Source organism: Grammomys surdaster, unplaced genomic scaffold, assembly GCF_004785775.1.
Source record: "Grammomys surdaster isolate TR1022 unplaced genomic scaffold, NIH_TR_1.0 125750, whole genome shotgun sequence".
NCBI classification, from domain to species: domain Eukaryota; kingdom Metazoa; phylum Chordata; class Mammalia; order Rodentia; family Muridae; genus Grammomys; species Grammomys surdaster.
The window spans coordinates 1576259-1593041 of NW_021620582.1; the positions used below are offsets into that span (position 1 = coordinate 1576259).

At 38.6% G+C, this 16783-nt stretch overlaps 1 gene segment (V, D, J or C); it reads left to right on the forward strand.

Moving 5' to 3' along the window:
* The first annotated feature begins 10277 nt into the window (after positions 1-10277).
* On the forward strand, positions 10278-10880 carry LOC114639716. The segment is given in 2 exon segments: positions 10278-10398; positions 10579-10880. Coding segments are annotated over 2 exon segments (354 nt in total).
* Positions 10881-16783: the final 5903 nt, after the last annotated feature.

Consider the following 16783-nt stretch of genomic DNA (forward strand, 5'->3'; position numbering starts at 1 on the left):
CTCTCTCTCTCTCTCTCTCTCTCTCTCTCTCTCTCTCTCTCTCTCTCCCCCCCCCCACAGGCTCATTTATAGGCTAGACATTCACAAGTTACTGGCATAGGTTACCCTCCCCCAGGAAAGACAATCCCTATAAGAAAGAAGAAATGAGAGAAGACCCTTGAGAAGAATTTCTTTTTGTTCCTGGAATCAAAGAACATATGTATTAACACTTAGTCATTGCATTCCATTGACTCAGGGGGAAAATATCTAAAGTTTTTAATCCTAAGTTTATTTCCTGGAAGACAGTACTTTAACCAGCCATGGGGTCTCAGAGTTGTAGTTCTGCTAGCTTTAGCAGTCAAACCTCCCTATCTGGAGTCCCATCTTGTCATAGATAGCAGAGGCAATCTAACTTCAAGTGTTTTCCAGTTGTCTCTGTGCTGCAGCGCATCCACCAAGGGCAATATCTTTACCATAAGGACATCCTCACCATGGCTGTAGTAGCCATTCACACTCAGTTGAGACAACTGCATCTGAAGTCTGGGATTTATTTCATAACCTGATTTCTTAAAGAATATTAACAAACCATCCTCTTCCACCAGATGCTAGAACTAATAACTCATCAAGGATTAGGAAAGAAGCAATGTGCTTTGTGAAATTTTTTGATGTCTGTGAATCAGGAACAAGCAGGAGGCAGGCTGTGGATTCTCAAGACATTTGGTTCCTCACATGGCCTCCAGAGGGTGCTGCTGCACTCACTAATGTTCCTTCTACCTTTGAAGATCCCCGCCTGCTCACGTCACATCCTTCTTGCAGCTGACTGAGTATTTAGCAAAGGCAAGTGACAAGAATCAGATATTCAAAACCTTCCAGGCTCGTGTTTGCAGTGTCACTGTTTTTATCTGAGCGGAGACTTCTCTAGCAAACCCTTCCCCACAACTGCTTTCAAGCTGTTGCTTTCTTCAGCTATTTTCCTATCTGTCCTGTTCCTCAGAGTTCCAAGGCTCAACCATGCTCCTGGCACTCCTCCCAATGCTGGGGATACACTTTCTCCTGAGTGAGTACAGCTTCCTTGTGGTCCCCGAATCTCTGGATTCTGACTATCCTCAGTAAAGTCTGCACTGCAGTTACTGACCTAGTATTTCTTTCCAGGAGAAGCCCAAGCTCAGTCAGTGACTCAGCCTGATGCTCATGTCACTGTCTCTGAAGAAACTTCTCTGCAGCTGAGATGCAATTATTCCTCCCCTAGAGCACCTTATCTGTTCTGGTATGTCCAGTACCCAGGACAAGGGCTGCAGCTGCTCCTCGAGTACTATTCAGGAGACTCAGTGGTTCATGGCGTGAATGGCTTTGAGGCTGAGTTCAGCAAGAGTGACTCTTCCTTTAACCTGCGGAAAGCCTCTGTACACTGGAGCGACTCGGCTGTGTACTTCTGTGCTCTGGGCACACAGTGTGTGGGGCTGTAGGGGGAGCTGAACACAAACACCCAGTTCAGGGAGTGCTCAGACTGGTGATTTCCCTCCTTGAGGTCTTTGAAGTATCTGTTTGAACTTGGTGAGGAGAGAAGGACAGTTGAGCAGTCCCAGATGTCTTTGCACAACACATTTCTACCTAAAATACCCACTGTCTGACTTCATCTCAGAAGTCTTTGCATATTTTCAAAATTATCTAATGCTCAATCATAATTTTTTTAGAATGAAGGAATAACAATGTTATTCATGGAGAATAACAGTGTTATCCATGAGAACAACCTTCTGAGTTGACATTGCTTGCATAGTGACTAGACTAAATGGCTGATGGTATTTGTAAATGTATTTTGAGTCTGACTCATATTTCTGAGAGCATGGGGCAAGGAAGAAGAACTGAACCAAACTCTCGCAGTTGCTGGGATCCCAGGCATTTCCCAGTATATCCAGCTAAGGCTTTTGAGATTAAAAATAAAATTACAAAACTGTCCATACAAATTTGACATTTTATATCAACGAGAAAATGAGACATGAAATACTCTACATTCCTGTTGCTCTGTATAGTTAACATATGATTGTAATTCTTCAATAAAACACCAGGAAGCATGAGCTCCAAAATGACAAACTGAAGGAGAAGTTTAAGATGGCAAATGATGAAATCAGCAGAATGGATCAAGACATTTATGACTGTGGGCTTTTTAACCTGAATGTAATGTGCTTTTAGTATTTTAAAAATAATTTATATGTTTATAATTTTATCCAAGTGTTAAGACTAATAAGTTATAATGGGCAACAAAAGTTTACCCACCTTTTCACACTTTTTAATAAAAAGAAAGGCAAAATGAAATATATAGCTCCTCCCATCCTTTCCCCTCCCTCCTCCCTGCCTACCCCCATCCAGTCCTCTTCCCTCTCTTCAAAAAAGGGCATATATCCCATAGGTATTGAACAGCATTGTCATATAAAGTTGCAGTAAGACTAAGCACATCTTCTCCAGTTGAGGCTTGAGGGGCAGCCCAGTTAGAGGAAAAAATCCCAAAGGCAGAAAACAGATAAGAGATAGCCCTCTGCTCCTGCTGTTTGGAGTACCACTTGAGATCAAGCTACACAACTGTTCCACATGTGGAGAGGGCTAGGCCAGTCCCATGTAAGCTCTTTGGTTGGTGGTTCAGCATTCTGTGAGCCACTATGGACCCATGTAAGTTGATTCTGTAGGTTTTCTTGTGGTGCCCTTGACCTCTCTGGCTCCCATTGTCCTTCCTCACCCTCTTCCACAGTACTCCTTAGCTCTGCCTAATGTTTAGCTCTGAGTCTCTGCATCTGTTTTCATTAGTCACTGCATGAACTCTTTCTAATGACAGTTGTCTGCAATTATAGCACAATATCATTAACAGTGTTAGGAATGGGCTTCATCTCATTCATGGTTATCAAGCTGGACCAGTTATTGGTTAGGAAATCCTTCAAATTTTGCTCCATCTTTACCCCTGCACATCTTGTATGTAGGACAAATTGTAGGTTGAAGGTTTTGTGGCTGGCTTGATGTCTCAATCCCTTCATTGGAAGTCTTGCCTGGTTACAGGAGATGGTCAGTTCAGGCTCCATAACCCCTTTGCTAGGAGTCTTAACTAAGATCATCTCATAGATTTCTGGAAGTTTCCATTTCCATAGGTTTCTAGCTCATCCCAGACATATTCCCTCCATTCCAATTGTCTGTCCCATTATTCTCTCCCTTTGTCCTCCCCAATCCTTTCTGTTCCCATCCCCACCCTCACTCCCATTCAGGTCCAGTTCCACATCCACCAACCATGTTTATTATATTTCCTCCTCTCAGCAAGAATCATGTGTCTCCCCCTCCCTCAAATCCATCCCTCCTTGTTATTTAGCTTTGTTGGGTCTGTGAATTGTAGCATGGCTATTCTTTCCTTTAAGGCTAGTGTTCACTTCTAAGGGAGTACATGCCATATTTGTCTTTCTTGATCTAGATTACCTCACTGGGAATGATTTTTTTGTTGTTGTTCCATCTGTTTGCCTGTAAATTTTGTGATATCATTGTTTTAATAACTGAGTCACAGTCCATTGTGTAAATTACCATATTTTCTTTATCCCTTCTTCTGTTGAGGGACATTTAGATGGTTTCCAGTTTCTGGCTATTATGGATAGAGCTGCTATGAACATATTTGAGGAAATGTCCTTATGGAAATGTGGAACATTGTAAATGAATTACCCTTAGCATAAATATAAACAGTTAATTAATCAGGCAGTTGTATTTCTTTACCTTATGCTATTCCCCAATAATCACACAGAAAAAATAAGATTTATTAAAAACTATACTTCAACAATTAAGCAGTTAGAAGACTTTTACCTCCTATGCTAATCTAGGTACCTACCAGCCCCATTCTATGATACTTGCATATTACTATTGATCTGGCTTTTTGAACCTATTCTTCATGGCTACAATTCCTCCATCCTGCTGGTTGTTCTGAATCTCCCTCTCTTCCTTTCTCTTTCTTCTGGCTGACAGATGTCCCTATTCTCTATTCTGCCCAGCCACTGGGTGATCAGCATTTATTGACAGGTCAGATAATAAATGTTAAGTACTGTTTACACAAATTTGAGATATGACATTATTGGTATAAATACTACAATGCCTTATCTGGATTAAAGCAAGATACGAGGGCAGAGAAATCAGCATTTAAATAACCAAAGGGTGAACTTTATACAACATACAAAGCATTATGCCTACGGAGAATTATTCGAGTATATCCCCAGGACTGGTATTGTTGGGTTATTATTGTTAGATTATTTCCCAATTTTCTGAGAAACTGCCAAATTGATTTCCAAAATTATTGTACAAGTTTATACTCCCATCAGCAATGGAGGAATGTTCCCCTTGCTCCGCTTCATCATCAATATGAGCTGTCACTAGAGTTTTAGATTTAGCCATGGGTGTAACATGGAATCTCAGAGTCATTTGATTTTCATTTCCTTGCTTATTAAGGGTGTTGAACAATTCTTTGTCTCTCAGCCAATAGAGATTTCTTTATCTAGAATTCTGTTTAAAGCTATACCCTCATTTTAAGTTGGGTCATTTGGTTTGTTGATGTCTAATTTCTTGAGTTCTTTCTGTATGTTGGGTATAAGCCCTCTGACTTGGTGAAATTATTTTCTCCTTCTGTAGCCTGCTGTTTTATCTTTTGACACTATTCTTTGCCTTGCAGAAGCTGTTCAGTTTTATGAGCCCCATTTATTAATTGTTGATCTTAGTGCCTGAACTGTCAGTGTTCTGTTTAGGATGTTGTCTCCCATGCCTATGCATTCAAGGCTATTTCCCACTTTCTCTTCTATCAGATTTAATGTATTTGCTTTTATGTTGAGGCCTTTGATCCACTTGAACTTAAGTTTTGTGCAGAGTGACAGATATGGTTCTATTTGCATTTTTCTACATGCAGACATCCAGTTAGAACAGCACCATTTATTAAAGATGCTTCCTTTTTTTCTATTGTATGTTTTTGCCTTCTTTGTAAAAAAAAAAATGTCCATGGGTGTGTGGGTTTACTTTTGGGTCTTTGATTCAATTCTTTTTATCAACCTGTCTAATTTTATACAATACCATGTGATTTTTATGACTATTACTCTGTATTACAGCTTGACATAAGAGACGGTGGTACTTCCAGAAATTCTTCTTTTTTTCGCTTGTCTGTTTTAGATATCTGGGTTTTTCCTCTTCCATATGAAGTTGAGCATTGCCCTTTCAAGGTCTGTAATTGTGTTGGAATTTTGATGGGAATTTCATTGAATCTGTAGACTTCTTTTGGTAAGATGGTAATTTTTACTATATTAATCTTACTGGTCCATGAGTATGGGAAGTCTTTCCATCTTCTGTCATTGTAGAAAGAATTTATAATCCTAACAAGCCCATATAAAAGACAAACAATACAGTTATTTTGTCTACAAGCCATCAGCCTAAATTGGGCAACTGGGACTAGACTAACTTATCCCCAGATATAAGTTCCTTTTTGCTTGCCATTTCTCCTTGCCATGCTGTTCTAGCCCATCATGGCTCCCTCTGTCTTCTTTCTTCTTCCTCTTCTTTTGTTGTTCTTCTTGTTGTTCTTCTTGTTCTTGTTCTTCTTGTTCTTGTTCTTCTTGTTCTTCTTGTTCTTCTTGTTCTTCTTCTTGTTCTTCTTCTTGTTCTTCTTCTTGTTCTTGTTCTTCTTCTTCTTCTTCTTCTTCTTCTTCTTCTTCTTCTTCTTCTTCCTCTCTCTCTCTCTCTCTCTCTCTCTCTCTCTCTCTCTCTCTCTCCCTCTCTCTACCTGCAACTACTCCCACACTCGATCCTCCAGTACCACCTTTTTCCCTCTACTGCCCAATCACAGGATCTAATCTTTTACTGACCAGTTAAATTTGGGAGAAGCGTCACATGGCATCACTTTGAGTACTTGAGGATCTGGTCATCCAGGGCACCCACATCTTGAAGAACCAGTAGTTAGGATTAGAATACAATCAGCATCAGACCAACCCACTTCATTTTATCTTCTTTAATTTCTTTCTCCCAATATTTGAATTTCTTGTCATAGATGTCTTTTACTTACTTGGTTAAAGTTATATCAAGATATCATACATTATTTGTGTCTACTGTGAAGGATATTGTTTGCCTAATGTACTTCTCAGAATGTTTATCATTAATATACACCTTTATAATGAGAAAATAATAAATGATTAATGTCTCTGTGCATGATCTGACCCTATGTATGTGCAGGGAATACACAGAATTGGCAGGTCAGAGACTGCTGACATTCTCTCTTTCTCGCTCCAGTCTATCTTCTTCATAAAGTTTGCCCAAATTTCCATGTATTAGTCTTTCATGTACCTGGAATCAGCTCACTCCCAAGGTCTTATTCTTTGATTATATGTTAATATATGTATCTAAATCTATGTCTTCTTTAGATTGACAACTAATGTCTTGCACCACTTTTTACATTTTTTTTAAATGAAATTGAAACGTAAGCACTTTATTTTCCCCTTTTCCTTTCTCACTTCAACATTTCCAATATAGCCCCTCCCACCTCACCACCAATTCCAGACCTCTGGCTACTTTTTCCTCTAAATGTTCTTACATATAGATTCCTAAATATATAACACAACATGCTCATACTTTTTAATGTAATTTTATGTATATTATTTCAGGGATGACCACATTGTTGCAATTAGAAATTGGGTTAATCTTCCTTGACTAGGACTGTTTTCCCTGTTGTCAGCACTCCTTAGTTACCTGTAGTTCTTTGTCTAGAGTTGAGTCTCTGTGAGATTTCCCCCTTCTGTCTTAGCATGTCTATGGGTGTCATCCTTGTTCAGGTCTTGTTTTGGCAAACATGTTATTGAGACTTGATGAGTATAGATTCCCTGACATGTCTAAGAGATGGGATCTCACACAATCCTTCCTGTTCCTCTGGCTCTTAAAATCTTCTAGCCCTGTCTGCCCCAGTGTTTGCTGAACTTGACTGCAGGAGTTGTGTTGTAGGTGGATCCATTGAGGCAGAACACCACATGCTCACTTTGTTCTCTTCATTCTTCTTGGCTGTAGTTTTCTGTAATGGATCTACATTCTTTGAAAAGAAGAGATTGTTTGAAGAGGAGTGAGGACTATACTTATCTCTGGGTAAAATGATAGATGTTTAGAATGTAATTAGGAATTATGCTGGTTTAGAAAGATGGGAGCTGTAGGTTCCACTCCAAGATATGTAACCTCACTATCCATGCATAGTTGGCTAGGTTTCTACTACCACACATGATTTTCCCTCTTGTTGAGTTATTTCTTATGTCCAATTAGAAAGGTGTTTATTCCAACCAAGATACAACTCTCATATCCTTAGGTTTTCATACCATACTGGTCATTGTAGTTTATAGGCATCGTATATGAGTAGAATAATTGGCTGTTTCTCTCCCCTGCAAGCTTGCATGATACTCTCTGATACCAAGAAAGTTAATCATCAGGGAGGTAAATTTCAAGTCAATCAAGCTTTGATCCTCTGGATCATTTGTTCAAAATGCAGTGTCATCAGCAATAGAGACTCACAAAAACTTCTGGAATACAGCCAAGGTTAAAGAGTAATAGTCTATAATATTTTATTTCCATGACCACCAACTTGAATGAGAGATTCCCATAACTGGTACTGAGGATTTTCTTTAATATCTATGGCTCTTGGGGGAGTATTGTCAATTCAAATGGAAACATTTAATTTAAACTATGTGTGTATATGTATGCACATATACCAAAGCTTATGTAATTTAAGTGATTTTAGGTAAATAGATATTAATGTGATTCCTTATGCCTTTTTAAAAAGACATGGTTACTGTTATTTCATCTTTCTCCTCTCTTCTTCTGTATTGACATCCTTTCTCTTTCCAAATATCCTCCCCTCATTTTTCTTATTTCTTCCATTAAATTTTGCTTGTCTTGCCCTTCCCTAATCTATTGCTTCTCCCAACCACATGCTTCCTTGTACCTTTCTGGCCTCTGTGGTTACACCAGGTTATATACTTCCATCTGAAGATTTGGAGTTAGGAACCTCTATAGTTTCCACTGGAGACAGGAGTTCAGTGGTAGAATATATGACATTTGTCTTTTTTGGTTTCAATCAACACTTTCAAAATAATCATTTCTAGTTCCATCCATCTACTTGCAAAGAATATGCTGCCATTTTTCTTTACATTGAAGACATTTTATTACATATAGGTGCCACATTTTCATTATGTTCACTAGTTGAAAGACATTAGGTTGTTTCCATTTCCTAGATCCTGTGAATGGAACAGCATCAAACATAGCTAAGCAAGTATCTGGAGTAGGATGGAGTGTTATTTGGACATATACCAAGAGGTGGCATAGCTGGGTCATGTGGTGTAGTTATCTTTAATTTTTTGAAGATTTTTCACACTAACATCCAGAGCAGCTCCACCGGTTTTCACCTCCTCCAACAATGAATGTGGGTTCCTTTCCTCTATACCCACCACTAGAATTTGTTATCAGTTTTTTTATTTTAGATATTTTTACTGGGGTGAGGTGAAACCTCAAAGTTGTTTAAATTTCATTTCCCTAATTGCTAAGGCTGATGAACAATTTTGAGATAATTATTAGCCATTTTTATTTCTTCTATTGAGAACTCCATCTAGACACTCTTGTCTTCTGACTTCTGCATTGTCTTTAACAGGAAGCGAAGGGCTGATTTAATGCGGCTTGTGGAGAGCCTGAAGTTATTTTTCTTTGATTGTTTGGGTTCACTAGGGGGCACTGCAGGGTTCCTAGAAACTACAGTTTCTTAAGAGGCTCTGAGGTGTGAAGAGCTGAGAAGGACATAAGGCAATCCACTCACAAAGCAACCAGTTGAGATGATGGTATGTAATTACCCAGATCTTTAGCACTCAGTCATTCTGTATTAAAGCACAGATATCTAGAGCCTGTTCACTGGATATCATGTGTCTATAAATCTATTTAAAGGACAATTCTCTGAACATATGTAAACAAAATAGAATCTCCTGTATTGTGAAGATGGACACACAAAAGAAAAAAACTCCACTACTTTTTATTTTTTAGTTTTATATCTAAAAATTCATAACATCAAAGAACTAAAAATTATTGAAATATTCTTTATATCATATATCATATATACAGTATACATTCTAAACTAGAAAGAAAAATACTAACCACTTCTTGATCAAAAATCTGGTCAATATAATGCATGAAAAACAAGAAGGAAAAGGGCCTTATTTAATCTGACCAAGCATCCATAGCCTGTTCTAAATCAGCTGAGTTTTCCTGCTGAGCACAGCAAAAGAACGAAGTAGAAGTCACAAGCTAGAAAATAAATCAGGATGGAAGCATAGACATGCCTTGTTTGTCTTGAAACAACAAAACCATGTTGAGGACATTTTCTATTCATATGAAAAATTTAATTGCAAGAAAGTCTTTTTATTTTGTATAGCACATTGCATGCTGACTTGTCACATTGTGTAATTTAAGAGTCCTATCAAGGCTTTCTAATTGGGTACAATAACCACACTTAAGGACAAGCCCTATGCTCAGCAGTAGATGACTAATACAGGACAAATCCAATGGTGTTGTTATGTCACATAGCTTAGTTTGAATGCCTCTTTTCTTTCCTTTTCTTTTCTTTTCTTTCCTTTTCTTTTCTTTTCTTTTCTTTTCTTCCTTCCTTCCTTCCTTCCCTTTTTTCTTTTCTTCTTCTTGTCATACTGGTCTTTCATCTATATTTTATGGCTACCTGCCTTGTGTTTTATGACTCTGTGTGTGTGTGTGTGTGTGTGTGTGTGGTATGTTTTTCTTTCTTGTCATTTTTAACTTTAATTCTGTTTTAAGGAAATTCTTATTTGTTTGTTTGTTTGCCTGTTTGCTTGCTTTCTAAATAGAAGGAAAAAGAAAGCCCGTAGAATTGAATGGGTAAGGAGGAGGGAAAGATCTTGAACATGATGGAAGAGTGGAGACAATGATCTGAATATAGTGTATGAAAAAATTTCAGAGCAACAAAAAGTCAAACAGTCTTGCTTGGCTTCTGCAAGGCTCTGCTTTACCAACTGGAGCCATTAGTTTTCCCACCAGCACTCTTCATTAATGTATTCCCCTTCCTCACACATTTCCCTCAAACTCCTTATATTACCTGTTACATTAGAAACACAGTGCCCTGGGATCTACATCAATGTCTTCCACAGCCCTGGAGCACTTGCCATGCAGTCACGAGGTGGAGTGGGTGGAGCTTTGTGTTCAGATGAATGAGGAAGCTCAGTGATTCAGAGAGATCCTGTAGTCTGTAAGCACAGGTTGTCTGGCACAAGGCTTGACACTCTACAGAGCTGGAGAGAAGACATTCCAGCTATTGGACAGGGGCCATGGAGAGGAACCTGGGAGCTGTGCTGGGGATTCTGTGGATGCAGATTTGCTGTGAGTTGTGCTTGGCTAAGTTCCTATTAAGGATTCTCCAGAAATAATGTTGGTGGTGGATGGGGTGGGAGGGGAAATGCATTCTTCCTCTGGGTGTCTCCTGGGGGTATTTGACTGGTGTGTGTGTGAAAACCTCTCTTTGACTCTGGTTTCTTTTTTTTTTTTCCTGTTTCCAAGCAGGGGTGAGAGGAGATGAGGTGGAGCAGAGTCCTTTGGCCTTCAGTCTCCAAGAGGGAACCAGTTCTGTTCTGAGATGCAAGTTTTCTACCACCATGACATATGTGCAGTGGTTCCGACAGCATCCCAGGGGCAGCCTCATCAATCTTTTTAACCTGGTTCCAGGAACAAAGGAGATTGGGAGGTTAAATTCAACATTCAATTCTAAAGAGCGCTACAGCACCCTGCACATCAGGGATGCCCAGCTGGAGGACTCAGGCACCTACCTCTGTGCGGCCAGGGCACAGTGCTCCCAGCAAGCCTAGAGCCTAGCCACAAACTGCAGCTGGGTGTGCAGCTACAGCCCCCACCACAGGCAGACTCTGCAGGTGGATTTTCATAACTGTGGCTTCATCAGCTCTCCACCAATTACAGAGCATGCATTAGGAAAAAGAAAAATCTCACTGCAGAAGAACACACATGGATTCAGACTGATGTGACGCTGACTTGTAGAATGTTAAATGCCCAGAAACATCAGCCCACACGACTAAAACATACTCTGCATTTATCAAATGCTTGTGCTAAAGTCATAAAATATAAACCCCTATTAAGTAGTCCCGAGTCATTTCCCAAAATGAGAAACTAAGAGCAACTGTTTCCATCCTTTGTTTAAAGAGCAATGACAACACTTCTGGCTAATCTGCACAACACGAAGCTAATAAAAGTACTAATTCTTAATAAATTAAGTCACCAAAAGGCAAGAAAAACAAATCTTATTAAATTAATACATCATTTCCATTATGTTTTTACATTTTAAATATATAATACATTTAATTATGTATTATAGAACAAATATTTTGCTTCAAAAAGGATCAAAACCAAAAGATGAATTATAAATTATGGAGACATATTTGCAATTTATATTGCAATTCTGCTTTCAGCAATGGATCTACCAAATGTTGATATATTATATTATATTATAGATATTATTATATTGTATTATATTATATATCTACAAGTAATATATATTTTTATATATGTATATTTGTGTAAATATATTTATATATATGCATATATATATATACATATACAAAACTTCTCATTAAAACACTGCTTTCAAAAGAAAAAGTGGATACCTCCTAAATATCATACAATAGCGGGACAAATCCTTTAATTAAATAATTAAATGTAATCTCAACAACTGCTTTTCCCCAAGGGTTGGCACATTATGTTACACCGTTGAAAAAACTTCTTTCTGTAAGGAACTGGAAACCAACCATCCTTACTCATTCAAGTATTGTCTGTCCATTGCCGTTTTCCCTTTATAACTGCAGCTGAGTGGCTAAAACAGTAGCGGATTGGCTAAAACCTTTTCTTTCTAGAGCTTCACAGATTAACTGACATCCCTTGGGATTCATACAGCTTCCATCCCTACAGTAACTACACTTCTTTAAAATATAGATTTTTCTGAGCTTCCCAGACAATAAACAATTCCTAATTGCCAGTAAGATTTATGGAAGCATGACTAGACATGGTGTCACTAGAGTGACAGCCTTTGCAGTAAGAATTATTGATTTGATCATCTCGGAGAGTTCACAAATAGCATCCACCCTAATCCTAAATTCTTGGTAGGATATGGCTATAGAATTAGATGAGATTGAAACATGGAAACATGGCCGAGAAAGGTGGTGCCCTATCTGATCCTAACTGATCTCAATAGAGCTTTGTCCTAATTCCATTCCTGATTAATCTTGACTTGGAAGTGTTTGTTTAGTAAACTAATGAGCTAGAGGCCTCCAGATAGCAGTTTTAGAAGTTTTCTAGATAAGACACAAAATAAACATTTATTATTATTATTCATTTTAATTTAGTACTTGGGAATCTCACAGCATGTGTCCTGACCATGCTCACCTCCCAATCTTCTCATAGCCATACCTTCCCCTCTTGACCTCCTCCCACAAAAGGGGGGAAATGTCCATTTTGTATGGCTATATTTTCACTGGAGCATGGTCAAATTCCTAGTGGCCATACCCCAAAGGGAGACTGAATCTTCCTCCTGCATCCATGCTAGAAGCTATCATCTGAAGAGAGTCATGAGGTCTTTGGAGCTAGTTTTCCCATTCCCTGCCCCCACTCTCATACTGCAGTGCTGTGGGCCAATGAGATATAGTGCCAGATCTTCATCATACATAGCTAGTGCCTCTGTGTGACAGCCACTAAGGGGTGGGGCCAGCTCCTCCCATACCCTTGGACATTAACATGGCTTGAAGCAGCACAGTCTTAGGTGGTAACATGGGTGAAGACATAGCACTGACTGTGGGTGTATCAGGACCAGTGACTGACTCATGGCCCTCAGCGACTGCATAGATGATGAACCTCAACATGGTCTCAGGTGGTTTACACATACTGCTTACATCAACATGGCTCTGCAAGGGCGTAAATCCCGGGGACATTACCAAGGTATCGAGCAGTTGTACAGACTGCATGTGTCCACATGGATCTCAGGCTTTGTTGCAGTCTGGGGCAGCAGACTGGACCACTAACAGCAACATAGCCTCCTGTGGTATCACAGACCACAGCAGTTCTTCAAGGAAGTTCAATCCAAAAAGTGAATCCTTCCTCATCTTGGGCCTATATCATTGTCTAGAGCCAGGAGGTATCCTGCAGCCAGGGATTAGGCTTGTGTCTCCACCTCTTATCTGCAGGAACCTCATCTTTTGTAAAATCTACCATTTCCAGCTATGTATGTCGGGTCTGGAAAGAATATGGTCCAGTCTGTCTACTAACAAGAAACAAGAGCTCCAATCTGTGTAGCATGGACACTTGGAGCAAAAAAGACTCAGGTTGTACAACTGCTATTCCTTTTATTTATTGAAAATATATGTTTCGTGTAATATATTTTGATCAGAGTTTTGCTTCCTCATCTCCTGTCAGACGCTCCCCACCTCCCCACACATATAACTCCACATCTTCTCTCTCTTTTTAGAAAATAAGCAAATAAACAAACAAATCAGAATAGAACAAAAGAAACAGAAACAGCACAACCAAATAAAAAATATGAGAAGCACATACATATGCAAAGACACATGCACATACAAAAAAAATTTATAAAAATATAAAATTCAAAACTGTCACATACAAGAAAGTGACAAATATGGTAAACAATGGCCAGATAGAGAATCATGAGAGAAGAAAAATCTCTAAAAATACTTTTGAGTTTATTTGAGTTTGCCATCTACTTCTGGGCATGAGATTGCCTTCAAGTGTGGTTTGTATACACAGTCAGACTCTGCTGGAGAAAACCAAATTTTCTGTGAGACTTGTCAATTGGAAACATCTTGTTCAGATATGAGGATCATGCCCATTTCTCTCTATCAGAAATGAAACTCTATCTGTATTAGATCTATTATATCTCTGCAGGCCTTGTGCATGTTGCCACTACTTCTATGAGTTCTCATGTAAATCAGTCTTATTGGTTCTAAACGGCATTATTTCCTTACTGTTTTCCATGTCCACGGGCTCTTACAGTCTTTCTGCTTTCTCTTCTGTAAAATTACTTGCATTTTGAGGGAAGAAGTTCAATGGAAACATTCCCTTTAGCACTGGGTGTTCTCATTTTCTGTACATTTTCCAGTTGTGGAGTTGTAGGTCTCTCTGTTTATTTCCATATACTACAAGGGGATGCTTCCCTAACAATGTCTGAACAAGACATTGATCTATGGCTATAGCAGAAAGTCATTAGAAGTCATTATATTGATACATATCTTTAGGAGAACAATAATATTTGGGTTCTCCTCAGGTCTATGACCTATCTAGTCTCAGGTCTTTGGCCACCAGAGAAGTATGAAGCATAGGTTCCTTCTCATTGAGTGGGCCTTAATTCCATTTGTAGATGGTCCAATATCATTTGTGACATTGTTGCACTAGTGTATCATTTAGGCAGGTCACCATTGAAGATCAAAGTATTAGAGCTGTGTTTATCTCTCTCCTCTTGTAATCTTCAGAGTACCTTCCTGTACCATGAACACTAGCCGATAGGGTGAAAACTCTAGTTAGGCAACAGCTTGACTTCTCCATTTTTAATGGGATGTTTAAGTATTGTCTTCAACAACAGTGTGCTACCATCAGTCTGTGGAGAGCAACCAATAGCCTTAAAAACTAGGAAACTGCCTGAGTTGTTTGAGTATTTCCATAGGGCACTTTGGCCAACAACTCAGATGACATCCATTCTTGGAACTGGTGGCTTCCTTTGTTGGTAACGGATGTCTAGTTGGTGCTTTGTCTCCCTGTTATTTGGTAATTTCATTTAGCTTTCATTTTTACACACACACACACACACACACATGTGCACACACAGATGCATGTATGTATATATTAAGACTCTTCTGTAGTAGATTTCTCTCCCTATATCCCCTCTTAGCCTCTCAGCCCTCCTACTTTCTGTTTAATCCTCCTGTTCCACCCTCACCTTGTCTCTTTTACTATCTATTCTATTTCTCCCCTACTCAGGAAAATATCTCTCTACCCTAGTCCACTACCTTATTCTGAACTTCTGTAGGTGTAAACATTGTGGGAAGCCTATTGAAGACTTAAAAGCTAATATCCACATTTAAGCAAATACATACTATACTTGTTTGGGGGCGTCTGGGTTACATCATTCAAAATGATTGTTTTCCTAGTTCTACCCATTTACTTGAAAATTTTGTGAACTAAAAGCTGAGTGATATTTGATTGTGTAAATGTACCATATTTTCATTATCCATTCATCTTTTGATTGGAATCTAGGCTGTTTTCAATTTCTGGCTATTATGAGTAGAATAGCAATAACATTGCTGAGCAGGTGTCTATGTAGTAGGGCACCTATATGCCCAAAAGTGTGTAGCTGAATCTTGAAGTGCATCTAGTTCCATTTTCCTGAAGAATCGTCACACGTGTTTCCATAATGGCTATTAAAGTTAGCACTCTCCAACAATGGGTGAGTGTTCCCCTTATACTACCTTATCACCCACATAAGATATTTATTTTATTGGTTTTGGTCATTCTGATTGGTGTAAGATTAAATCTCACAGAGGTTTTAATTTTCATTTTCCTGATGTCTAAAGCTGTTGAAATTTTCTTTAAATATTTTTCAGCCAATTGTGTTTTATATTTTGAGAACATTCTGTCTAGATCATACACATTTTTAATTAGGTTCTTTCTTTTCTTGATGAGCAGCCTTTTTAGTTATTTATATATTTTAGGTATTAGTCCTATATCAATTGTATAATTGCTAGTGATACTTTCTCTTTCCATAAGCTCCCATATTGTTCAAATCATGGTGCCGTGGCCTATAACACAAGCTTTTCAGTTTCATGAAGACCCATTTACCAATTATTGTTTTTAGCAATTGTTATGTTGGTGTTCTGATCAGAAAGATTTTTCCTCTGCCAATGAGTTCACGACTTTTTCACATTTCTTTTCTATTAGATTCAGAGTATCTGTACATATGTTCATGTCCTTGATCTATTTGGACTTGAGTTTTATAGACTTATGTCTGGTCTTCAACTATATTCTATTGATCAACATGTCTCTTTTAATGCCAATACCATGCTCTCTTTCTGACTATAATTTTTTGTACAACTTGAAATCCAGGGTTGTGAGACCACAAGCAGTTCTTTTATTTTTACTGATTGTTTTAGCCATCTGTGTTTTCTAAGTTTCATATGAAGCTGAAATTTTTCTATTTGTATGAAGAATTGTGTTGGAATTTTGATAGAGATTGCATTAAATCTGTCAATTGCTTTTTGTTAGTCATGTTTGTAAAAGTCTATTATATTCTCAGATGTAATTGTAGTCTTCGAAGCTTACTGCTTCTGTCTTCTAGCCTTGGCCTAGTTGTGGAAACTTCTAGCTTCTATAAAATCTTATCTTAGCCTGGAATTCTTTCAGCCTCTGAAATTTACTGCTGGACAAGCTCATCCTTTCTAGCTCCTTCTGAACTCTGGCTTACTGGTTCAACTCAGCTGTTCTGGCTCAAACTGACTGGTTCAATCTGGCTTCTCTCCCTAAATTGCTCTGTTTGGCCTCAAATTAACTTTAGCAATCAGTTCTAATCTTCTGGCTCCTTCTCATTCTCTGTCTCAATCTGTCTTCACCTGTCTGGTTTGTTCTCTCAACCTTTATCTCTAAAACTCTCATTATAAAACTGCCCCCTCTCCCTCTCCCTCTCCCTCTCCCTCTCCCTCTCCCT